Source organism: Vombatus ursinus, unplaced genomic scaffold (assembly GCF_900497805.2).
Source record: "Vombatus ursinus unplaced genomic scaffold, bare-nosed wombat genome assembly UNPS02014811.1, whole genome shotgun sequence".
Lineage (NCBI taxonomy): Eukaryota > Metazoa > Chordata > Mammalia > Diprotodontia > Vombatidae > Vombatus > Vombatus ursinus.
This window is the reverse complement of record NW_020954589.1, coordinates 11,226,379-11,253,544: the sequence shown is the minus strand read 5'-3', so window position 1 is coordinate 11,253,544 and position 27,166 is coordinate 11,226,379. Positions and strand designations below refer to the sequence as shown.

General features: G+C 38.3%; 1 protein-coding gene across 2 annotated transcripts in view; it reads right to left on the bottom strand.

The window, feature by feature from the left end:
* UHRF1BP1 (UHRF1 binding protein 1) overlaps positions 1-26,874 on the bottom strand; it is a 63,762-nt gene extending 36,888 nt beyond the window's left edge. For both annotated transcript variants that reach the window (XM_027876385.1, XM_027876386.1), the window contains exons 1-3: positions 26,758-26,874; positions 1,366-1,528; positions 1,225-1,263 (exon numbers count right to left, since the gene is read on the bottom strand). In XM_027876385.1, coding sequence (XP_027732186.1) covers positions 1,225-1,263; positions 1,366-1,528; positions 26,758-26,801 — 246 coding nt within the window. In that variant the 5' untranslated portion in view covers positions 26,802-26,874. The remainder of the gene's footprint in view (positions 1-1,224; positions 1,264-1,365; positions 1,529-26,757) is intronic.
* Positions 26,875-27,166: the final 292 nt, after the last annotated feature.

The window sequence follows — 27,166 nt, the reverse complement described above, 5'->3', positions numbered from 1 at the left end:
CTGGTCAGTTCCTTTTAGATTTTAGGAGGTATTTAAGATTCACTATAACTTTCCATCTATGCTTGTTATTTTTAAGTCTTGTTCGTTTCTGTGTAGTAACTGGTAGAAAAAAATCAAGTTTAAAAAATAAAGACTTGGGGCAGCTAGGTGGTGCAGTGGATAGAGCACCGGTCTTGGATTCAGGACGACCTGAGCTCAAATCTGGCCTCAGACACTTGACATTTACTAGCTATGTGACCCTGGGCAAGTGACTTCATCCCATTGCCTCACAAAAAACAAACAAACAAAAAAACTTAAAGGAACTGTCATGTATTTGTTTCAGAGATAGCAGTGTGGGAGAGAAAGTCATGTCAAATCTATTTCCCATTCTGCACAGACACTTGAGTGATAAGAAGTCCAAATGAAAGATCAGACCTAACGGCAGCACTGAAAGTCAAATCAAATCCCTCAAGCCCTGGGAGCAACTGTTATTGTTGTGTTGTTCCAGTTGTATCCAACTCCTAATGACCCCTTTTGGGATTTTCTTGACAGAGATATTGGAGTGATTTACCATTTTCTTCTCCAGCCCATTTTACAGTTGAGGAACTGAGGCAAACAAGGTTAAGTGACTTGCTCTGGGTCACACAGCTAGTAAGTGTCTGAGACTGGATTTGAACTCATGAAGATGAGTCTTCCTGATTCCAAGCTTAGTGTTCTATCCATTGTGCCACCTAGAATTTAATGAGAAGCCAACTAAGTCTGGGGGGAATTTAAACCAGAAAGAGGCCTGTTCATCCAGAGAAAGATCTAAGCCTCTAGCCTATCCTAGGTATTTAACTGGTCAGCATTAAAAGAACTAGGGCATCATGAAATTATCAAATGTACCTTGCCTGTCCATCTTTAACCAGCTCTTTCAGAAGTTAAATGACAAGCCTTATTTGATTAGATAAAATAAAAGAACTCCACTTCCAAAGGAAAGGCTGTGGACTTGCAACATGGTGTAATGGAAAGTGCACTGGACTTGGAGTTGGAAGACAAGAGCTCAAATTCTAGATCTGATATGATCCAGGTATATGACCACTGGCATGGCTTTTCACCTATCCATTTCCTCATATTTCCTCATCTATAAAACTGGTATAAAACCTACATTGTCCCTAGTCACAGAGTTACTGTGAGGAAGAATGCTTTAAAAGCCTTACACATTATATCAATTATTATTACTATTATTGCCATCATTATTATTACCAAACAGATTGGGTGTGTCTTCAGCTTTGTCCATTGGATCTGAAAAAAATGGAAAAAAAGAGGAAGGAATTAATAATGTTTCCCTTCCAAGCAGAACTACCCAACTAATTAAGTAACCAGCTATCTAATGCCCATGCTCACCCTGATGGAGGCCTTATTGCAGAAGACCCGAGTGATAGCTAACCATGTGGGAAGTTCTAGTACATTTTGCAGAACCTCTTCATCCAGCTCCAGGTTGGTCAGTTGGCCCTCCCCTTTCAGAGTACTCAGGTTGATTTTGTCAGGAGACAAATTCTTAGTAAACCTGATGAAAGTGAAAATGAGGATCAATTACTTCCTCTGGTTATCAGCTAAATGGACTCCAGGGCAAAATCCTACCTGATTAAGATACTTAACAATAAACCTATACATAATTTTCTCCGAGTGTTTATCACCCGTTTCCTGCACTCAAGGCCCATGGAAATTCCAACAGTTCAGAAAAACCTAAGTCTTCACAAGTTTAGTTCTTAAAAACTCTGAATAAAAGATGTTTGGAGGACTGTCAGTATGAGCAATTTTCATTGCTGTTCCCTCCAAAAGTTTCATTCATTTTCTGGTCACACTATCACAAAATCAAACATTTACATCAACAGTATAATAAAGTTAAAATATTTTGCTAAAAATCATAAAAAAGAAGTGAGCAGGTAATGCCAGTAAAGTAGCAGGGTATATCAGTTACTAAGAAGAGATGAGGACAAAAATAGCGATGCAGTAATATTAGCTGTGGAGAATAAGGAAAGAAGAAACAGGGCATCAATTTCCTTTCACTTACTGCCCTACAAGTCAGATAAGAGTCTGGTTCAAGTTAACTGTGAAGTGGTGATAATTAATAAGCATTACTCAAGTTTTAGCAGAACTGAACAGCTTACTGTTCTATTCATGCTATACCAGTAAATAATATTATACAGCAGTTGTTATCATAATATTAATAATAGAGAAAATGAAAGGTATAGAGGCAGGGTAAGTTAGAGTGGGAGGAGAGGAAAGCTAAAAGTCAGCCAATTTAAACCAGGGCCTAGCTCCTGATGCATCAAGAAAATATAGCCATCTGGTTTCATTTCTCTTTACATGGCATTCCTCCTTCCTGACCAGAATCCCCCAGCTTATCATGACAGCTCTCTAAGAGTCATATTTTCAGTTGCTATAGATAATGTTTCCCTTCCAAGCAGAACTACCCAACTAATTAAGTAGCCAGCTCAATTTGGTGAGGGCAATTGGGGTTAAGTGACTTGCTATAGATGCCCCACCATCTCACCACTTCCTAATCACTCAATAAAAGCCCACATATAGGAAAGGAGATAAATTATCAACTATTAAAAAAATTATGAGGTACAAGTTTAATGAATTCAATTATATAAAAGTGATTAAGTTTCCATGATGACAAGCAGAAATACTGAGTCTAAAAGGAAAATAAATGAAACTGCTATATTCATGACAATTGATGGATAATATAATAGCTTGTTTGACTCAACAGACCTTAGAGAGTATTAATTTTAAAACCAAGCCTCCATTGGTCAAGTGGTAAATACATGTGAACAGACAACACATTTACGAGGAGAATGAATGTTAGCTACTTCAAATCCTACAAAATGAGAATTAGATTTTAGCATTTTTTAAAAAAATTGAACTGTAACAATGTGGTATATGAAAAGAGTACAGGAACGAGACCTCAGTTCTAATCTAGTTTGACCAAACTGAAGTCCCAAGATCACTGACTGTGACCTTGAAGCAAGCTACTTTCCCTCTCTGGGCTTCAATTTTCTCACCCTATATAACAAGGGGGTTACACAAAATAAGCATTACTCTAGAGGACTTTCCAGATCAAATATTCTGCAACTGAAGCTGTAGGTGCGTGCATGTGTGTGTGTGTGTGTGTGTGTGTGTGTGTGTGTGTGTGTTTTGGAGGAGAGAGAATGGACAGAGGCAGATTGTCTACCAAGTTTATTACAATAGAATGTCACTCACATACAAAATTGGAAATAAATTCTATAGGCTCTCATCACTTACATTCTTTTCAAATTGCCTTGCTATCCTCATCTGCATTAACATCTGTTGTAAATCCCCTTTCTCCTGGAGCAACCTATGCTACTACAATACCCTCTCAGTAAAAGTCCTCAGATTTTACTACAAAAATAGAAGCCATCAGTGGTAAGCTCACTCTAATTTCAATTCTGTACTTCAAGTCAATCCACCAACCAACCAACAAGCATTTATTAAGTGCTTACTATTTGGCAGGCACTGTACTAAATGCTAGAGATTTAAAAAAAAAAAAGAAAAGAAAACTATTTCACTACATCCATGTACCACAATGGTTCAGTCATCTGTTGCTTATGATGTGCTAACCCATCTTTACTGGATTCACTGATTGATAGTTAGCCTACTCCTATCCCTACTCACCCTATCCCAGAAATCCTGAACCACCAGCTGCCAAACCCCATTCCCCCAAACTCAACTCAGAGCTCCTTCCGGCCCGTCCACCTAAACTCTGCTCCTAAGATCTCACTCCAAACCTGCACGCTCCTTCCACTGTGCCCTCTAGAATGTCTGCTCCAAAACAAAGACTTTTTTCTTTCTCACTTCTTCTATCTCCTGGCCCTCAATGAGACGTGGCTTTTGCTCAATGACATCACTTCTCTTACCACCCTTTCCAGTACCAATTAAATTTATTCTCACAAAACCCCAATTAACTTGTCACAGTAGGGCAGTCAGAATACTCCTTGCTTCCTATGGCCAATTCCAGGTGCTCCAAGACCGCCTTCACTAAGCAACCTCTTCACCCAATGAAGATCTTAGTCTACAGCCTCCCAGGACATTGTTATTCTTGGTTCAACGATTTCAGTGGCTTGATCAAAGTCTTTCTGTCTCTTCACTCTCCTGCCTTCATTCCAGTGGGCTGCAATATACATACTGATACTTTCTCAAATACCCTAACATCTCAGTTCCTCAATCCACTGACCCCATCTGACCTTTTCAACCTTCTAACATCTAATTTGCCATTCCCCACTCCCCTTCAAAGACTCTACTTTCTACCCACACTGGATTAATCATAGCTCCTTAAACATGTCACTCATTCTCCAGTCTCCATGACTTCTCAGTATCTATACCCTATGCCTGGAATGTTCTGACCTTTTATTTCTACCTCTTAGCTAATGTCCTCACATTGGTTGCTGCAAAAAATGTCTGTGTCACGGTAGGGAGGTGGCGCAGTAGACAGAGCACCAGTTCTAAAGTCAGGGGGACCTGAGTTCAAATCCGGCCTCAGACACATAACACTCACTAGTTGTGTGACTCTGGGCAAGTCACTTAACCCCAACTGCCCTCACCAAAAAAAAAAAAAAAAGTCTGTATGAGAACAGAGGAACAGAGCGAAAGAGGCAGAACATGTGCCTGGGCTAGAAATAAGAGCTCAACTATACACCTCAACCCCACCCTCTTCCAGGGCCCTAAATCCAAATTCTAATTGACACAAATCAACCCAACCTGCAATAGCATGACAGTGACAGTGCTCTGAATTGTTAGTGCTGGGAAATGATGAACAGAGCTAATACGACAGGACACTGTGTGTGGCTATGAGGCACTCCACTAAGCCTAGTTAAAGAGCACAGCATCCAGCTGGGATCAGTTATGTAACCGTAAAAGTTACTTGGAGAAGAGTCCTAGGCTAAACTATAATTTGCCTAGAGTGGAAGGAGAATGAAATGTTCTGAGATGCAACCCCTAAGGAAACCACCATTAGAGAGGAGGGAGCCAGAAAGTGAGCAATAGAGGAAAATAGGGGAAAAAACAGAAATTACAAAACATTTCAGGAGGAAGAAAACACAAAGACCTAGAACATAAACAGATAAATAAACAAGGAAAACATTAACAACACAAGAAAATACAGTCTCCAGATGTAGTAAATCAGTTCAGACCTCTGTGAATAAATACCGTAAAGACAAAGGAAAATGACTCAACATTTGATGAGACAGAGGATCTCGTGGAATTTGGGAACATACAAACATGACATGTTGTTCCTGAGTGGTTTAAAAGAGAAATGAGAATTACAAAAGCAGAATTTATGGCCTGCACAACAGAAATAACTGACAGAACAGAAAAACTTGAATCTGCAATGACAAATCTTATCAAAGAAACAAAAGAGAAAACAAACTGATTGGGAATTCAAATACACAGAAGTGGAGGACAAAACAATGCAGAAGAAGAGAAGCAAAAAGTATGTGTGTGTATATATGTATACATACATATATATTTATATATAGCTTAAGAAATATTGAGTGCTCGTGGTTGGCTCTGCCAGTATGATAATTTATATGCCAATGTGAAAGTTTATAGAACTGAATAACAAAATTCATTTCAAGAAACAAAGAAAGGCTTGGGCTGAGCTATGATGGGATGATTCTAAAAAAATAAAACTGTAGGGAGAGATAAAAAGGGTAATTATCTCACACAAATGAGGCATAAAAGGAAAAATTGAAACAGAAGAAGCTAGTGGGGGGGCAGTACTGGAACCTTACTCTCTCATCAGGATGGGTTAAAGAGGAGACAACATATATATCTAGAAGGGTATAAAAGTCTTCTAAATTCAGAAAGAAACAAGAGGGCAAGGGGATAGGGTGAGGGGAGTGAATAAGAGGGACTGTTAGAGAGGTCCACTGGTTAAAGAATAGGAGGGCAAGATAGCAGGTAGAAATAATGCAGAGAAGCGAGGAGGGATAGGAATGGAGTGAGAAGGATAGTGAGGAAAAATAGGAAGGATGAAAATACACAACAAGTTAACTATAGCTTAGAATGTGAATGGGATGAATTTACCCTTATACAGAAACTGATAGCAGATTAAAATTTTGAATTCAACAGTATGTTGCTTTCAGGAAATGCCATAAAAATAAGAGATACACACAAAGATAAAATAAAGGGAAGGAGTCAAATATATCATGTAAAAAAAGCAGGAATAGCAATCATGATCTAAGACAAAGTTAAAGCTAAAAGAGACTTAATCAAAAGAGAAAAATAGGAAATGACACTGTGTCAGCAATATTATTCAATATTGTTTTACACCATTTAAAATAACTAGACAGTATAAAATACCTGAGAGTATATCTGCCAAAACAGACACAGGAACTATATGAACATAAATATAAAACATTTTTTATACAAATAAAGTCAGATCTAAACAAGTGAAGTAATATTTATTGTTCATTGGTAGGTAAGGCCAATATAATTTTTAAATTAGTTTATTTATTTTTAATTTTCAACATTCACTTCCATAAGTTTTCGAGTTTTAAATTTTCTCCACCTCCTTCTCCTCCCCCCTCCTCAAGATGGCATGCAATCTGATATAGGCTCTACATATACATTCTTATTAAACATATTTTCACATTAGTCATATTGTAAAGAAGCATTAGAACAAATAGGAAGAACCACAAGAAAGAAGAAACAAAAGAGAAAAGAGAGAGAGCAAATAGTATGCTTCAATCTGCATTCAGACTCCATAGTTCTTTCTCTGGATGTGCACAGCATTTTCCATTCAAGAAAAACTTGGTCTGGAACACAAGTTATCCAAAGACAACCTAAGGATTGTAGGACTCCCAGAAGAACACAAGTCAAAAAAACCCAGAACACCATAATGCACAAAATAATACAAGAAAACTGCCCACAAGTTCTGAACACAAAAAAGGAAATAGCATTTGAAGGGATATATAGATCACCTCCAGGAAAAAAAAAAAACAAAACAATGCTGTGATGTCCAAGACATATAGTGGTTAAATTTAAAAATTCAATTTGGAAATAATAAATTCTGCAGGAGACCAGGAGAAAACCTTCAAATACAAAGGAAAGGCAATTCAAATAATATGAGACTATTCTGTACCCACCAGAAAATTCAGGAGGGAATGGAATAATATATTCCAAAGAATGATGGAATTCAGGATACAGCCCAGGGTGACCTACTCTTCAAATATGAGCTTAACCATAAATAAAAAAGATGGACATTCAATAATAAAGAAGCATTCAAAAGATTCTTAGAAAGAGAAAACCAGACCTGAAGAGATTATTTGCTTCTCAAACATCAGATAACACAAAAGCAGGAATGGTGAATGAACGAAGCAACCAAGGACAGCAATAGCAACACAGTGACAAAAGAGAGACAAGGAAGAGACACTTCGTTCTAAGTGTATACAAGGAGACAGTCTGACAAAAGCACAAGTCAAGTGGAACTAAGGTAGGCCTGGGGCATTATGGATGAACCTCCAACAACCTGCCTACAGGTCAATCAATATTTTTTGCGGGACTGGCTAAGAAAATGCACCTTTATTTTCTGGACACATTGGAGATTTGGGGTATGGAATGCTACATATGCTGTCTAACTCAATCAATGTGTTGTTGTTTTTTTCTCTTTTAATCTCTGTTACAAGGGAAGTTTTACTGTGTAGGGAAAGGGCACATCTGGAAACAGAAGGCTTCAGTAAAAAAACAACAACAACAACAACAACAACAAGGGGAATAGTGGTGGTAGATACACTGCTAGCTATGGTCAAGAGGATCTAGGTTCAAAACCCAATTAAGATCAGCTGTGTGATCCTGCTCAAGACACTTAACCTCTTTGGAGCCTTATCTTCCTTCTTTAAAAAATGAAAAGAACACTGACTTCCCAGAACTGTAAGGAATAAATGAGATAATGCATATGTAGCCTTATAAAACTATATAAATGAACTATTACTGATATTATGAGGAGAAACCTTTCTGAAAAATTCACAGTACAGTCCCCATCTGGTATCCACATCAAACTGCTCTAATTCAACAAAGTAGATAAAAGTTGCCTTCTTTTAAAAGGCTTAAAGCTATAGAACACACAAATATAAATCCACCTTAGTAGAAATAAAGTTTAAGTAGAACTTAAGGTTTTTAAATAGAAACAAAAAATGGTTCACAGAAGAAGATGCATTAAAGGAGACCAACAAATGGAAATACTAGCTTTATGTCAGAAGCAGTATTAAACTGAAACAAAAACTTTCCACTGGTAGCTTTTTTTCTTTAATTTTTTTATTCTTAGGCAATTGGGGTTAAGTGACTTGCCCAGAGTAACACAGCCAGTAAGTGTCAAGTGTTTGGTCTAAGGCCAGACTTGAACTCAGGTCCTCCTGACTTCAGGGCCAGTGCGCTATCCACTGCGCCACCTAGCTGCCCCAGGTAGCTTTTTTTTCTTAAAATGAAACCCAACACTTTGTTCCATAGACCCAGTAGAAAACAGTAATCATACAACAATCATAGTTAACGGGTCCTTTGAAAGCTAAGTAAACAGAATAACTAAAATAAATTCTGGAAAAGCACTATTCAATTACATCAACAACCACTCTCTTCTCAGACATTCTCTCTAGGCACTGTCTGTTTTGGTCTTGCTTAATATGAGTTCATTTGAAATGGGTTTTCTCCATTTCTCTATGGAATAATTTCTCTGGACTTAAACCCACTGATCCAAGCCAACTGCAAACAGAAACTGGAGGAGTTAGAGTTCTCCCACTGGGAGTGAGACATCTCCACTCAACCAAGAGTCTTCTAGCTCACCCAAAAGGAGGTTCCCTGACATTTCTAGGGTGACAAGCTGGAAAAAGAGACATAACTGAGACACCAAATCCTCTAAAGGTTAGTTTCTTCCCAATATCTTTCTCTACCTCTCTTTGGGAGACATCTCTCTGAAGAGAACCTATAATCAAGAGTATCTTCCGGGGGGCAACTAGGTGGCGCAGTGGATAGAGCACCAGTCCTGAATTCAGGAGAACCTAGTTCAAATCCAGCCTCAGACACATAACACTTACTAGCTGTGTGACCCTGGGTAAGTCACTTAACCCCACTGCCTAGCCAAAAAAAAAAAAATCTTCCTTTAAATCTGGAAGCCAGAAGAAGAAAAGTTCTCCTGTCCCATGGTCTCATCAACTTCACTCCTCACTACAGGCCCAGAGCATTGAATAAACATTCTTTCCAACAATGAAGAGAATTTTATGCAAATAATTAGGCTTAAGCCCTGGGTTATACAAAAATATCAACAAAAATCTATTTTGAAAAATGATACTTATAAAAATCAATCACAGTACTTTTTTTCTGTTTTCCTTAACTTTAAAAGATCTATTTTGCTAAAATTTACAGATATCTTAAAAAGATATTTGTGAGGCAGTCAGTCTTTGAGACCCTGTCCACTGATAAGTTGGAAAAGACAAAACTAGTTTCCACCTTTTATAGGAATTTGTTTCTTTTTTAAAATTCTGGACTTAACAAATACCAAAAAAAATGAGTATTTTTATATACAAAGTAGAGCAGAAAAAAAAGATTGTATACAAAACCACAAATCTATTCCAAACAGCTTGTCTTTTTAAAGTATACAATAAATTCAACATGCAACTTTCAAAGCTTTCCTGCTTGTCTGTTTCCTTATGGCTTTCCCTCTGTTCTCTTTTGTGCATTAAAAAAAAAATGCTTCAATGGCTTTTTTTTTCTTCTCTTCTCTCTTGAAACAAAATAAAACAAAACAAAACAAAACACTATTGATAGTGACCCTCTCCTCTCAAACCCCACTCCTCATTGGAAAAAAAAAAGGAAAAGAAAATCATTTAACAAATAAGCCTAGGCAAACAAAACAAATCCATATATTAGCCATGTTCAAACAAGTATTTATCATTTTACATCTTTAGTCTATCACCTCTGTCAGGAAGTGAGTAGCATCCTTCATCATCAGTCCTCTAGTGTAATGGTTGGTCACTGTATTGATCGGTTTTCTATTGTTTTTTTTTTGTTTTGTTTTAACAATGTTGATGTTACTATAGAAATTGTTTTCATGGTCTTAACTCAGTTCTTTTTCCATCATTTCATGCATGTCTTTCCAGGTTTCTTTGATAATATTCCTTTCAAAATTTCTTGTATCACAAAAATATTTCATTACATTCATATACCATAATTTATTCAGCCATCTCCAATGCATGAGCACCCTCCTCAGTTTTCAATTCTTTGCTTTAGCAACAGTATTGCTATAAAGATTTTTGTACAAATGGGCCCTTTACCTCTTTATCTCTTTGAAGTATAAGCTTACTAACAGTATCTAGGGGTCAAAGTGTCTGCCCAGCTTAGGGACTTTTGGGACTTGGTTCTGAATTATTTTCCAAAATGGCTGGACCAATTCACAATTTAACTGTGAATTACTGTGTATGACTCTCTCTCTCCAACTTACCCAAAGTAACAAAACCATAATGGTTTGAAATGGTTTTATATGTTTTCCACATTTTGGCAAAGCCAGTTCAACTTTTTATATAAGCCCATATGCAAATGGACCATTTCCACACACAAGCAAATAGTTAGAAATAGAAAGTTCTTATGAGTTACAAGTATCATCTTCCCATGGAAGAATGTAAACAGTTTAACCTTATTAAGTCCCTTATGATTTCCCTTTCCTGTTTACCTTTGCATGCTTTTCCTGAGTCTTGTATTTGAAAGTAAAATTTTCCATTCAGCTCCAGTTTTTTTAATCAAGAATGCTTGAAAGTTCTCTCTCACTGAATGTCCATTTTCCCCCCGAAGGATTATACTTAGTTTTGCTGGGTAGGTGATTTTTGGTTTAATCTTAGCTCTTTTGCCTTCCAAAATATCATATTCCAAGTCCTCTGATTCTTCAATGCAGAAGCTGATAAATCTTATGTTATCCTGATTGTGGCTCCACAATACTTCAACTGTTTCTTTCTGGTTGCTTGCAATATTTCCTCTTTAACCTAGGAGCTCTGGAATTTGGCTATAATATTCCTGGAGTTTCCATTTTGGGATCTCTTTCATGAAGTGATAGATGGATTCTTTCAATTTCTATTTTACTCTCTGGTTCTAGAGTATAAGGGCAGTTTTCCTTGATACTTTCTTGAAAGATGATGTCTAGGCTCTTTTTTTTTTTATTCTGGCTTTCAAGAAGTCCAATAGTTTTTAAATTATCACTTCTGTGTCTATTTTTCAGGTCAGTTGTTTTTCTGATGAGATATTTCACATTGTCTTCTATTTTTTCATTCTTTTGGCCTTGTTTTATTGTTTCTTGATATCTCACAGTCATTAGCTTCTACTTGTGAAATTCTAATTTTTTCTTTTTTTAAAAATTAATTTTTTTTAGTTTTCAACATTCACTTCCATAAGCTTTTGAGCTTTAAATTTTCTCCACCTCCTTCCCCTTCCCCCTCCTCAAGATGGCATGCAATCTGATATAGGCTCTACATATACATCCTTATTAAACATATTTTCACATTAGTCCTGTTGTAAAGAAGAATTAGAACAAATGGGAGGAACCACAAGAAACAAGAAACAAAACAAAAAAAAAGGGACAGAGCAAATAGTATGTTTCAATCTGCATTCAAACTCCATAGTTCTTTCTCTGGATGTGGACAGCATTTTCCATCATGAGTCTTTCAGAGTTGTCCTAGATTCTTGTATTGCTGAGAAGAGCTAAGTCTATCAAAGTCAGTCATCACACAATGTGGCTGTTACTGGGTACAATGTTCTCTTGGTTCTGCTCACTTCACTCAGCATCAGTCCATACAAGTCTTTCCAGGTTTTTCTGAAGTCCATCTGCTCATCATTTCTTATAAGCACAACAGCATTCCATTACATTCATATACCACTTGTTCAGCCAATACCCAGTTGATGGGCATTCCCTCAATTTCCAATTCTTGGCCATCACAAAAAGAGCTGCTATAAATATTTTTGTACATGTGGGTCCTTTTCCCATTTTTATGATCTCTTTGGGATACAACCCTAGAAGTGGTATTGCTGGATCAAAGGGTATCTCAATTCTAATTTTTAACAAATTATTTTCTTCAGTGAGCTTTTGTACCTCTTTTTCCATTTGGCCAATTCTACTTTTTAAAGAGCTCTTTTCTTCAGTGAATTTTTGTATATTTTCTCAGCTTGCCAATTTTGCTTTCAAGGCATTCTTCTCCTCATTGGATTTCTGTACCTCTTTTACCATTTGGCCTATTCTGTTTTTTAAGGTGTTATTTTCTTCAGTTTTTTTTTGTGCCTCCTTTACCAAGCTGTTGACTCTTTTTTTCATGAGTTTCTTGTATCACTCTCATTTCTCTTCCCAATTTTTCGTCTACCTCTCTTACTTGATTTTTAAAATCCTTTTTGAGCTCTTCCATGGCCTAAGACCAAGTCATATTTTTCTTTGAGGCTTTGGACATAGGAGTTTGACTTTGTTGTCTTCTGAGTATGTGTTCAGAGCTTTCTTGTCACCACAGTAACTTTCTATAGTCTCTGAGATCAATTCTACCTCTGAAGAGTCTTTTAACAACATATTGTTTTTTAATACAGGTATTACTATATTGAAAAGAGAAAGCTTGAAGAGAAACTTGGGAAGTATACCTCTAGCAATTGCTAGAAAAGTACTGACATTACTTGAAAGAAGCATCTGGTTGCCTTGGGTAGGATTATCCCTCTAGGCTGTTTTGCTCCTCTGAAACCATAAACAAGTAGTCCTTAACTGATATAAAATTTATAAATACTGATAGCTACAACTCTTGCCTCACCATTCTCACAGGAATCATCATAGAAAAACTTGCCAAGTTTTAAAGAATCTTCAAATTAAGGAGTGAAGGAAGAGAATAAGCTATTAACAACAGATATAAGTTAATGAGTACTGACATCAGAGACAGCTCCCCTAAGGCAGAGCTGGCCTGCCTGTATGAGAGTCTTCCTACTTAGAAAAATCCTCCAACTACAGTTGCCTGAATTTTGTCATTTCACCTAGCTATATAATCTGAAATGCCACTAAATTAAAGATTTATTTGGAGCAGCTAAATCACTGTTTCAAAAATGTAAATATTTCTGAGAAGAATTAGAGGCTCACATTCATTCACAGAATACAAATTAATTTAAGAAGTCTCCTAATATTTATCCCATCAGATAAGAGCCAATCCACTAAGTTCATGGGAATTTTGAGTAGGGGAGAAAAAAGATTAAAAAAGATTTTTTTTTTAAATGGAGCATCTCAGTGGAATGAAATACTAGAAGGCTTAGGGCATCATGAAGGCTCTATGTGTCTACAAAGAGGAGTACCAAGGGGTAGGAAGATTCCAAGGAGAAACTGTAGACTTCAAAATTCTGCCTCAGCTGATCCTGTATCATAGGAAACTCATTTTTATTTATTTATTTATTGTTAGAATTAAGGATGTCACTATTACAGTTGAGCTGAATACATTATGGGTTACTTGTTATGGCCCTGCCTAGGAAACCCTACTACTTATAACTTTGTTTCTGAGGGAAAATGCATGCATTCTATCTTCAAATACAAACTTTTGTAATGCTATCCATCATGTCCCCTCTACCTTTTTCACATTATTAGCAGATATCCATCCTAAATGAGCAAACTATTAAGCCTGAGTATATACATACAAGGCTAACTATTTTAATAAAATAAAACCTAAGTTACTCTAACTCCTCTGTAGTCATATATAGATAATCCTTATTCTAAATAATGGCAATGAGGCAAATGGTCTCAATTTTTTCAGTGAAGTATGAGGCAATTAGCTGAGACAGTGGGCATGCCATAGAACGCCTGAAGAGAAATGAAAAGGTTTGGAATAACTAGAGATGAGTGGGAAAGTGAATCTATTAGAGTAGTGTAAAAGGATTATCTTGTTGCACTGAGGGCACAGTTGAGTTATATAACAAATTTGTAGTGGAACTAGTCAGAGCAGATTCATGATTTTATCCAGCTCTGTTTTGCAGCACATGAACACAAACAAAGGCAGTGGATGGTGTGAATAATCCAAGGTTGGGTTACGGCAACCCACGATAATCAACAGGAAAAGGGGGCGAAGGACAAGTGAAGAGAACAGTGTAGAACTGAACTGATTCACTAAGGGGCAGAGATATGGAAGAGAAGAAAGTATAAACAATAAAGGGATGATGATGGCCTGTGAAAGAAATGAGAGGCGGAAGGATTAGCAGTTATGGTAAGGATGAACAACAGGGTTAGGAGTCATCAAGCAGAGGGAAAGATAAAATGGATAACTATTATGAAGGTTTTTCTTTTGCTTTTTCATTCAATGGGGGCTAGGAAGAAGGTGAGAGGGAAAAGAAAATGAATGCTTATTAACTGAATAAAAATTAAGTTAAAAATTTTTAAAAAGGAATTAAACACCTAACTATGGTATCACTGGATTAAAAGGTATGAACATTTTAGTCACAAGTCCCCTCCCACAAGAAGCCTTTTCTGATCTCTCCATCTAGGAGCGCTTCCTTCTCTAAATCATCTGATATTTTCTCTCTCTCTGTGCGTGCGCGCATGCACGCACACACACACACACTGCCTCCCTGATGGAATGTGAAAGAGGAACAATTTCATACCTGGCCTTGCATTTGCAGCCCCCAACACAGTGCCTAAGGCATAGTGCATCCTTAATAAATACTTCTTAATTCGTTTTTTAAGTATAATTCCAAATTGCTCTCCAGAATGTTTGGACCAAATCACAGCTCCATCAACAGTATATTACTGTGCTTGTCTTCCCACAACCCCTCCAATATTGACTATTTCCACCTTTTGTCATCTTTACTAATTTATATAGGTTAAGTCTCAGAATTATTTTGATTTGAATTTCTCTTATTAATGATCTGGGGCAATGTTTCACATAACAGCCTGAAATTCTATTCAGGCTGAAATTCACTAATAGCCTGAAATTCTTTTGAGAACTATTTGTTTATAGCCTTTGACCACTTATCTACTGAGGAACAGAACTCTTTGTCTTGTGTTATTTCCTTACATATCTTGAATATAAAACACTTCACAGAAACATTTGATGTAAAGATTTTTTTTCCTAAATAGATGCTTTTCCTTCTTATCCTAGTTGCACTGATTTTGTTCTTGTTTTAAATTTCATGTAATCATCATTTCCTATTTTACCTTCTGTGATCACTTTTATCCCTTGTTTGGTTGAGAGGCAGCTGGTAGTGCAGTGGATATAGGGTTGGACCTTGAATAAGGAAGACGAGTTCAAATCAAGCTTCAGACACTTACTAGCTGCATAACCCCGGTCAAGTCACTTAACCTGTTTACTTCTGTTTCCTCATTATAAAATATTCCATTTTTATAAAATGGGAATAATAATAGCACCTACCTCTTAGGGTTGTTGTGAAGATAAAATGAAATAATATTTGTAAAGCACTTAGCACAGTACCTGTCATAGAGTAAGAGCTACATAAATGCTTATTCCCTTCTCCCTTAAGAATTCTCCTCTTAGCCATAGCTATGAAAGGTACCTGATTTTGTTTTTCTCCAACATTTTTGATAGTATGACCTTTTACATTCAGGTACCATATATCCATTTTAAGCTTAATATGGTAAACTGTGTAAAATACTGGTCTAAAGCTAATTTATGCCAAACTGCCTTTCAATTTTCACAGTAACTTCTTATCAAATAGAGAGTTCTCCCTCAAGTAATTTATGTTCCTGGGTTTATTAACACTAAATAAAATATAGATAAAAATGCTCCTTTTAGGTCATGATGAATTTGAGATGCCTATGGGAAATTTAGATGAAGCTATCTAGCAAGCAGTTGACAATGCCATTCTGGAAATCAGACATGAGATTTGGGAGACATTTGCATTGAGACAATAACCAAACTCATGAAAGCTAATGAGATGACCAAGGGAGAGAATACAGAGAGAAAAGAGGGTACAAAGTAGAATCTTGAAGGATGCCTCCACAGTGGTAGAAGGATGACACAGCAAAGGAGGCTGAAAAGCAATAGTCAGATAGGTAAAGGACAACCAAGAGAAAAATGTCACAGAAGCCAAGAAAGAAGAGAATGTCTAGGAAGACAAGGTGGTTAACACTATCAAGAGCTACAGAAAAGTCAATCAGAAAGAAGATTAAGAAAAGACCATTGCATTTAGAGGCTGATAATATTGTATAAACTGGCATGTAAGGAAGATTTGTCACCTGGTTTCGCGTAACTTTTTTTCTTTGTTACAACTGAAGGCCAATCTTAAGGCTGGGAGGGGAAGAAATGACTATGATATAAAAAACAAAAGGCATTAATAAAACTTTGAAAAAGAGAACAATGGCTTACAAGGTCAGTTTCAATCAAGTGATAGGGTATAGCCATATTAAAAGGGATTAGGAAATAATTAGGAGGTGAGGAAATGGAGGCAATGAATGCAGGCCACCCTTTCTAGGAGTTTGGTTGTGAAAAGAAGAAAATATAGATGACTATTTGAAGAAATGGCAAGGTAAAGTTGTTTTTTAAAATAAAGTGACATTTTATTTCTTTTTTTTTTTTTTTGGCTAGGCAATGGGGTTAAGTGACTTGCCCAGGGTCACACAGCTAGTAAGTGTCAAGTGTCTAAGGCCACATTTGAACTCAGGTCCTCCTGACTCCAGTGCCGGTGCTCTATCCACTATGCTACTTAGGTGCCCCTACTTTATTTTTTAAAAAGCAAATTGTATTTTATTTTCAAGTGAAGATCTGCCTTACCTCCTTGACCTTCTCCTCACCCAAGAGAAAACAAGAAAAATAAAACCCTTGTTACAAACATGTCACAAAATAAAACACATTCTCAAATTGGCCATGTCCAAAAAACTGTATCAATCTGCACTGAGTCCATCACCACTGTCTACTACAAAGTAGAAAGGTGATGGACTAGACAGAGTGCAGATGTGGGCATCTCTCATCATGAGTCCCCTGGAACCATGGTGGGTCACTGTATTGGTCAGAGCCCCAAAGTTTTTCAAATTTGATCATCTTCACAATATTGTTGTTATTATATACATTCTTCTTCTGGTTCTGCTCAACTCACTCTCAATCAGCTCATACAAATCTTCCCAGGTTTTTCTAAAACTGTTTTCTTAATCACTTTCAACAGCACAAAGCATCATTTTGATATAACATAACTTGTTTAGCCATTCTACAATTGGTAGGCACCCCTTCAGTTTCCAATTTTTTGCCATCACAAAAAGAGCTACTATAAATATTTCTGTACATTTGGAGAAGGAAATGGCAAACCACTCCAGTATCTTTGCCAGGAAAACCCTAAAATGAGGTCACAAAGAATTGGACATGACTGAAAACAAGTGAATGACAACAACATTTGGATCTTTTCCTCTTTCTTTGATGTCTTAGGAGTACAGACCTAGTAGTGTTACTGCTGGGTTAAAGGGTATATGTAGTTAATAGCTTTTTGGGCATAGTTCCAAGTTGCTCTCAGAATTGCCAGAGCAGTTCACAGCTCTTCCAATAGCTTATTAATAAACCTGTTTTTTCCATAGGTCCTTGAGAATTTGTCATTTTCCATTTTAGTCAACTTTGCCAAACAGTATGTGGGGTAGAACCTTAAAGCTGTTCTAGGGGCAGCTAGGTGGCGCAGCGGATAGAGTGCCAGCTCTGGAGCGAGGAAGACTTGAGTTCAAATTCGGCCTTAGACACTTGACACTTATTACCTGTGTGACCCTGAGCAAGTCACTTAACCCCACTGCCTAGCAAAAAAAGGAGAAAAAAAAAAGCTGTTCTAATTTGGATTTCTATTTTTCATATAGTTATTGATAGCTTGGATTTCTTCTTTAGAATGGGACCATTTATCAGAGTTTGCTTATTGTTACATATCTGAATGTGATTCTTATTCTTTTATATAATGAAAATGTTGCCTTTATTATCTTGTTGCAAAAAAAATTTTTTTACAGGGCATATCATGCAGGCAGATAATTTTCTCAAGGACAGGGCTATGGTATACCAGGTAAGTAGAAAACCCATAACTCTTGGGAAGGCAAGGGCAGGATAGTGCCATTATTGTCCAGAGTCCTCAAAAATATATGCACACTATAAGAAATGATGAGCAGGCTGATTTCAGAAAACCTGGAAAGACTGATGCTGAGTCAAGTGAGGAGAACCAGGAGAACATTGTACACAGTAGCAGCAACATTGTGCAACGTTCAACTACGACAGACTTAGTTCTCAGCAATACAATGATCAAAGACAGTTCTGAAAGACTCATGATGGAAAATGCTATCTAGAGAAGAACTATGGAGTCTGAATGCAGATTGAGGCATACTATTCACTTTTTTTGTTGTTTTTTTTTTCTTGTGGTTTTTCCCTTTTGTTCTGATTCTTCTTTCATAACATGACTAATGTGGAAAATATGTTTAACATGATTGTACCTATATCAGATTGGTGCTGTCTTGGGGAGGGAAGGAAAGGAGAAAAATTTGGAACTCAAAATCTTATAAAAATAAATGTTGAGAACTATCTTTACATGTAATTGGAAAAAATAAAATATTTTAAAGTGGAAAAAATTAGAAGTAAAAGACTGGAAAGGCAAAATAAATATGCATACTATTAATTCTACATTTTGTAAAGGATATATTAACTATTTCTGCCTTTTTACATTTGTTTGTAATATCTCTGTGCCCTTGTACATGGTCAATTTTTGTAAAAGATCCATGTTGTGCAGAGAAATATGTGCATTCATTTGTTATCCCATTAAGAAGACTTAAAAGACTAAAAAGTCCATAAGTCTTTTAATTCTTGTTTCTCCAAAAATTTGTTCAGTCATGTTTTCCCTCTTGTTTCTGTTGGACTTATCCAAAACTTCTAGAGAAGTACTGAAGTCTCTTGTCATTATTGTGTTATTGTCTAAGTCTTCTTGAAGCTCAGTTAATGTGATGTTAAGGTATTTGGAGTATATATACTTATTATTGATATTGGTTTGTTGTCTATGTTTCCTTTGATCAAAATATAGTTTTCTTTTTTATCCCTTTTTATTTTTTGAATGTTTGTTTTTGCTTTGTCTGATGGTATGATGGTAACTCTTTTTTTTTTTAATTCACTTGAAATATAGTAAATTTTTTTCCAACCCATCAGTTTTATTTTATATATGTCTTTGTATTTTAAATGTTTCTTGTAAGACCGGATTGTAAAATAGACCAGTATCTCACACCACATACCAAAATAAAGTCAAAATGGGATTATGATTTAGATGATACTGATACTATAAGCAAACTGGGAGAGCAAGGAATAGTTTACCTATCAGATTTATGGAGAACAGAAGAATTCATGATCAAACAGGAGATAGAGAACATTATGAAATGCAAAATGGATAATTTTGATTACATTAAATTGAAAAGTTTTTGCACAAACAAGAACAGATTGTAAGGTTTTGTTTTCTTACTCAATCTGTCACTCTTTTTCATTTAATTGAATGTTTAATCCATTCATATTTAAATTTATAAGAATTATTTAGGTTTATATTTTGCTCCATCTGTCTCTAAAATTGTTTTTTTTTCCTCTTCTGCTGTAAACAGAATATTATGTTCCTTTAGTTACTTTACTCTTTTTTTTTAAAGGTTGCTCTGTTCTCACTGGCTCTCTTCCCCTCACCTCTGATCCCCTCTTCTCATCTGTTACCCCCTATCCTTTGTGTTTCTTTCTCTTTTTTGCTTTTATCTGGTTATATATTTCTTGTCTCTCTTTTTTCCTTAGTCAAGTAGAATTCCCACTCCTGTCCTCCCTTTCAGCTAGTCTTGCTCATCAGCTTTTTTTACATTTTTTTTTGCGTGCCTCTTTCCAAAAAGGATTTCTTACTCTCATCATTATCCATTTCTTTCTGTTTACTCTAGATCTTCATTCTCTGATTCATGACCACTATAATAATCTCGTCTCTCTCTTTTCTCTGTATTCTTCCTTTAATCAAAGCTTCCAAGGAATTCATTCTAGGCTCTCCTCTCTAGCTGCTTTCTGCCACTACCTGGTAGTGCTTACTCCATGGCTTCCCCTCTTTCATTATGCCTCACTCTCAAAACAATGTCAACAAGATGTCAGAGAGGACATAGCCTCATGGTACCTCTCCTCTCCCACCAATGATCTATACCTAGTCTTGTTGACCTTTTTTCTACATTTACCTGGAAAGCTCCCAGTGTTCAGGTTGTACAAAATCCTCTGGGTAATGGTTGCCCCCAGTGATTTCAACTCTACCCCCACCCTCTCCCAAGACAAATAGACTTTTCAAGCACCAAATCCCTCAGGCCCCATCCAGTGTAAAGTCCTCATGCCCTACATTCCTAATAGCATTCATCCGTGAAAACCCTTCCTATCTTTAAAGTAAGACCTCCTTCCTTTCCCTTTCCTTCTCATTTTTTCCCTCCTCCTCCTCACCCACTCCTCCAGAGGCTCCTCTCTTTTTGAGACCATAGAGGTCCCCTTCACCTCTTCACTGTCAGCTCTACCAGACTTCACCCCGTCTCCTTGAATACATTTAGAATGATGGCTCTTACCAGTCTTTCTGTTGTCACTCTTGCTGTTGCTGTCTTTGCTTGCTGCTTTTTTATTTGAGTGTTTGAGAAGCAAATAATCTCTTCAGTTCTGGTTTTCTTTCTAAAAATCTTTCAAACTCTTCTTTATTATTGAATGTCCATCTTTTGTCCTATAAGGTTAAACACAGATTTGCAGGATAAATCATGCTGGGTGGCACTGCCACACAATCTATTCCCTCCTATTCCTAGTGACTGAAGAAGAGTCTTATGTTATTCAAAGGTCCTTTTCTTTGTATTGAGGGTCTTTCTCCAGATGGCTTGCAGAACTTGTGGTTTCCGGATTAAATTGTTAAGTTTAACCACTATGTGTCTTATAGTTTGTAGACTTGAGTTGTTTTGTTTTTTTTTTCTGGAGGTAATCTGTGAATTCTTTCAGTTGGAATTTCATTTTCTACATTCAGAAGTTCTAGACAATTCTATTATTTCTTTCATCATAGTTGTCCTGTCATGTTCTTCTGAGAGATCTATGATCCTTAGGTTGTCTTCATGCATTCTGTCTTTGAGTTCAGTATATTTTGCTTGAATAGTGAACATATTTTCTTTTAATATTTTTTTTGCTTTTTTCTTCTAGGAATTCCCAATCTATTGTTTTTTCTTTGGTGAAGTTTCCCATCAGATTCAAATTTTTCTATTCTGCTCATTATTTTTGCTGTGCAGGACATAAATTCTGCTCTCATAATTCTCATTTCTCTTTTAAATTACTCTGAAACAGTGTACTGTGATTTGTGGCTCCATGCTCTCTTCAAATTCCATACAGTCCTCTGTCTCATTTCTCTTTATTTTGAATCATTTACTAGATTTGCAGGCCATATTTCCTTTATGTTCAAGGTCTTCGAGATTTCTTCTTCCTGAAATCTTTGGTACTTTCAAGTCTTTTTTCCTCCCTTATTTTCATTATCACTCTCTTCCTAACTCCCTCCCCTCCAATTGTGGTTTCCTTGGGTGCTGGATCTCAAAGTATCTCAGCCTCCTTCAATACTGAGCAATTCATGGTTCACCAGCCTAGGTCTTTCTGCCTTAACTCACTTTTGGGTGGTCAGAACTGGTCCCAGCTGAGTGCTGTGCTGTCTCCCTCAGGCTTCATGGAGTGCTGCACAGCCCCCCATACTTATGTGTCTGTCCCACTCCCACTGCTCCTTAGTTCTCTGGCTCTGCACTGATAGTTTACAGCCTATTGTTCCTGGTACTAGCAGTTCAACACTTGCAGCACTGGTGCTTCTAGGACGCAGTCCCTGGCAAGCTTTTACTCAGGAAGGAATGGGACCAGGAAGGACTGGGACCAAGCTGGCTGCTGAGGTACAAATAATACCTACCAGGGAATCCCTGGACAATTTTTGTCTCATACTCATGCTACAGCCCAGCAAACATATGATCCTCAGGAACATGACCTATCTTCAAGGCACCTACAACAGTACCACTTCTGGAATAGTTCCCAGAGAAAATCCTCCTCTGCTACTACAACTGATTGAATGCTGAAGAGACAAAACCTCCTTTCTAATCCCCAGCACACTCAGGCCAACTATGTTCAAAGGATCTTGTTTTATGAGAATTCAAATCAATTTACACTACTAATTATTTGCCCTAAAAAACATTTTCTTCATAAAAAGTAGGGAAAATAATTCATTTCTACTATAATAAGAAGAGCACATGGCTAGTAGTGGAGTCAAGGCTTCTACTCCTAAGCCACTAATGAACCGTATAAACTTGTCAATTAACTTCCATAGGCCTCGGATTCTTCATCTGAAAATGTATAGATTGGACTGGATGACCTCTAAGTTCTAAAATTCTTTTATTCCAGTGACTAAAACAATGAAAAATTAAATGATCACCAAAAAGAAGTCAAACTCTGTGTCACTAAAAAAAAAAAATGCTCCAGGAGAACAGAAAATGAAACATACCACTCCTAAGAGTAACAAATTATAAGGGCAGGATATTCTACATGTTGTCAGATGTGATCACCATGTCCCTTGTTTTTGCTCAGCTATTTTTGTTTGTTTGTTTGTTTGTTTGTGGGAAAAGAGGGTTTAAAATGTAAAGAGGAAGGGATATATCTGGAAATGACTATGATTTAAAAACTAAAAATAAAATAAAATTTTGTGATTTCTGTAATTTGGCCTGTGCTGAATCTTTCAGTATTCTCTTTCATTTATCCTCAAACTTAAGGCAACCAGAAACCTGACACTCAAGAATACAAATTAGCAGCATTTAACGAGGTTAACCACTTCAGCCTACTGGATATTCTCCCTTCCCTATGCAATATGCTCTCTCCGTGGCTTCAAAAACATCACACAACCTATTCTCTAAAAGTTTCTGTTCACTATCCTTGCCTGGTTCCTCTGCCTCTTACCAACCCCTTAAAAAAGTTCTCTCCATCATGTCTTTCAACCTCTTCTCTCACCACATTCTTGTCCTTAGCAATTTTGTTGACTGCCACAGTTTCAACTATCACATTCATAAAGTTGACTCTCAAATCAGTATCTTCAGTCTTAATCTCCCTTCTAAGTTCCAGACACATATCTCCAACTGCCATATCAATAATGATAATAATATTTATGTAACATTTTAAGATTTGAAAGCATTTTACATATGTAACTCTTTTGGTCCTCTCCACCACCTACCTTCTCTCTAAAGATTTTTTAATAACCCAACTGTTTATATAGCTCATTAAGGCTTGTAAAGTGCTTTTTACAGATATTGAGCTTAATCCTCACAATAACCCTGTGAGGTAGGTGCCATTATTATCCTCATTTTACAGATATAGAAGATAAGGTAGACAGAGGGTAAATTACTTGCCCAGTAAGTATCTGAGACTGGATTTGAACTCAGGTTTTCCCAACTCCAGATTGGATTGGATGCCCCCCTGCATAAACTGGACATGTCCAAAACTAAGATTATCTTTTCTCCTAAACAAGTTCTTCTTACACCTTCACTACTTACATGATAACACCCAGTCTGCCATGTCCAAAACCCTAGCATTAAATATTTTTATGTGTATATGTTGTCTCTAATAGACTATAAGCAGCTCTTTGAGGGCAAGTACTGTTTCATTTTTATCTTTGAGGCCACTAGGTGGCACAGTTGTAGACCGGAAGTCAGGAAGGCAAGAGTTCAAATCCCACCTCAGACCCTTCCTGTGTGACCCTGGGCAAGTCACTTGCCCTCTCTTACCCTCAATGTTCTTGGATACTGGATACTTCCTCATCTGTAAAATGAGGATAATAAGAGCACCTACCTCACAGGGTTGTTGTGAGGCTCAAATGAGATAATATATGTAGAATGCTTTACAAACCTTAAAGAGCTATATCAATGCTAGCTATTATTATTAGTATCCTCAACACCATGCTTGTTGTTGTTGACTCTTTTCTCTCCCTCACTTCTCATATCTAATAGCTAAAATTGGATTTTATTCTGTTTATTCTACCTTCTCAGTCCTTCATATACATGCCTTTTTCTCTATTCCTACCTCCACTACCCTCCTCCCATAATAAACGTGAAACATACAGGTACCTGTACCACTGCAGCATATAATTTTACCACAAGGGATCTACTAAATGTCCTGGGGGCTGTCCTCATTTCTCTTGACAACAGGAGCATACCAAAGAGCACATGAACTGTCCACCTGTTATTCCTCTTTCCCCCATGTGACTAGCCCATCGTCTTTTATGCTTACACATTTCTTTGATAACATTCTTTACTTTACTTCTTCATAATTCCCTGCTGGTGGGGCAGCTAGGTGGCGCAGTGGATACAGCACTGGCCCTGAAGTCAGGAGGACCTGAGTTCAAATTCAGCCTCAGACCAAACATTTGACACATACTAGCTGTGTGACCTTGGGCAAGTCACTTAACCCTGATTGCCTCACTAAAAAACAAACAAACAAAAAAACCCCATAATTCCCTGCTGGTAATCTACTGCAAGCCTGCTCATACCCTCCATATGCTTGCTTCTCTCCATTGTACTTTGGGAGAGTTTCATTTTCAGTTCTTCAGAAGCTATAATGTTTCATGACTCACAGTCTTTTAACACTGGAAGGATATTAGTATTAAGGAGCTCATCTTTCCCTTATTTCAGGGAGAAGCTGAGGTAGACTGAAAGAATGATACAATTTTCCAAAGGCAATTTGGCCATCTAAAACTGTAAAATACTCCATGACAGCAGAAGTCTGTGCATTAAATAAACTTCGTATTTCTCACAGTGCCTAGAACAGTAAGTACTCGTTACATAGCAGATATTTAATAACTGTTTGCAGAATTTAAACAAATTGAACCAAATTAAGATTAGTTAAAATAGTTTTTTGGGCTGGAAGGGGTTGGAGGAGATTGGACCTGTGATGTCACAGGTATACTAAAAACCACCAGAGCATATCTGAAATTGTTTTGCAATATAAAGTCTTAGAGAGTTGCTTAGAACACTGAAAGGTTCAGTGATCTGCCCAAAATCATACAACCAGTTTATGTCAGAAACAGAAGTTGAACCCAGGTCTTCCTGATTCTGAGGCCTGCTCTCTATCCAGAAATACCCATGGCTCTCCCAAGATACATAGGCCATTAATCTGAAAACGGTGATCTAAATAAAGGCCTTTCCAGCTCTAGCTCACCTCCCTATTTGGTCCATTACCAAAAGTTAGAACCAGATTTCACCACTAATCCAAATCTAAAATAGCAAGCAGACCAGCATGTCAGCCAGGGAAGAGGATGCTCCAGGCAACAGTAGAATCTCACTCCACTTTCATCAAACCAATTTACCACAACCCATAATATAAAATGTGGAAAAATAAGGTCAGTCCTAGTGCTAGGCCTGAGTGATTGGTATTGGTTACAATATTTAACTTTTCCTCTTGGATAAGATTCACCATTCTGGAACCAAACTAAGGCAGTCACCAAATCTTTCCATATTCCAAATATAAACAGATACCCAAAGTTAAAGGTATTATTAAATCAACGTCAGATCAAATCTGACATGAATTAGAGAAACGAAGTTAACGTCTGCCACAAGTTCTGGCAGCCTTCAAACATAGCAGCTGGGACAGACCCACAGTTGCCTATCAAAATACTGTTGTGCATGCCACCTCTCCTCAACCACAAGATTACCCAGGGACAAATCATTGCTTAATAAATGGCTACAAAACTGTATCGGATTTTCTTTTTGCAAGGGTCTTGAAAGAGTTTCAGTTCCAAGGGGAAGGCTGTCGAACTTTGTCCCCCACCCCACAAGATCTACCTCTTATTAATCTAACAAATGAGTAAAAGAGGAAGGGTGACAGGGGGAATAGCATGTAGACAGGATCATATAGAACTACTAAAGCTTAAAATTGCACTAGGACATTTGGGACACCCTCTATTTCAAGGGTGATGCAACAGGGTTGTGGAAATAGAGACTGGCGGCCTCTCAGAATAAATACCAGACGCAGGAGAGCCTAGGGGAATGGCAAATAGTAGGACATGAAGATTTGAGACTACAGGAATTCTGCGAAGGGGATGCAGAGGAGAGCAAGAGCCTAGCTGCTGGGGAGGAAAGCCGCAGAGAAGGGGCATTAGAATCACATACACATAGCACCATAGATTTATAGATTTAGAGCTGGAAGGGGCTTTAGAGGACGCCCAATTCAACCCTTCCTCTTACAGATATCCAGAGCACCGCCCAGAGAAACGAAACCGGGAGACGAGGGGTGGGGGGGCCAGGGCGGGCAGAAACGCAGCATCTGAATTCAGGCCCGCTTTCTTCAGATCTGCCTCACTTTTCCATGGTACCACCCAGCCCCGAAAGGGGAGTGCAGAGGAAGGGAAGGGTAGGGTAGGGGTGGGAACACAAAAAGACTGGGCGTAATGGGGTGAGGAGCTTCAGCAGCTCGAGGTGGGGGGGTCCCCTAGAAAGACTTTGTAAAGAGAAGCAATGGAAGGACCTGGGTTCAAATCACATCTCTGGGGCAAGTCACTTCACCTCTGTGGTCCTCGGTTTCCTCCCCTGTAAAATGCGGGGGTTGGGCTGTGGGTGCCTGGATCTGCCATGCACACACACACACTCACACACTCACACACACACGCACACACACTTGGGAGGAGGGCCGGGCAGGGAGCAGGGAGCACCGAGCACAGAGCGCCTACGCGGGGATTCCCGGCCCGCGGCCGCTCGGAGCGCAGGAACCCGGGGAGGGGGCGGCCCGGGCCCGGGGCTCTCACCGGGACAGGTGCTTCAGGATCTGCTTCTTGATGATCCCAGCCATGCCGGGGCCGGGGCCGAACCGGAGGGAAGGGCCTGGGTGGCCCCGACCTCAGTCCCGAGGGGAAGGCGGCCTCCGCGCCTCGCCGCTGCCGGGAAGACCGGCCGCCGCCGCTGCTGTCACCGCCGTCGCCGTCGTCGCCATGACCGCTCTCCCAGCCCGGCCGCCTCCCCCTCGCTTCCCCGGCGTCCGCGATTCCTCCACGATCCCACCCACCCGCGCGGCGCCGACCTGCACGGGAGCGAGGCCCGAGCGAGCTCGCGCCTGCGGTCCTGCCGTGCCGGTCCGCGCCCAGAGGCGCCCCCTAGCGGGCGGTGGAGGGCGCGCGCCTGCAGCAACGCAAGAGGGGAGGGGAGGGGAGGGGAGGG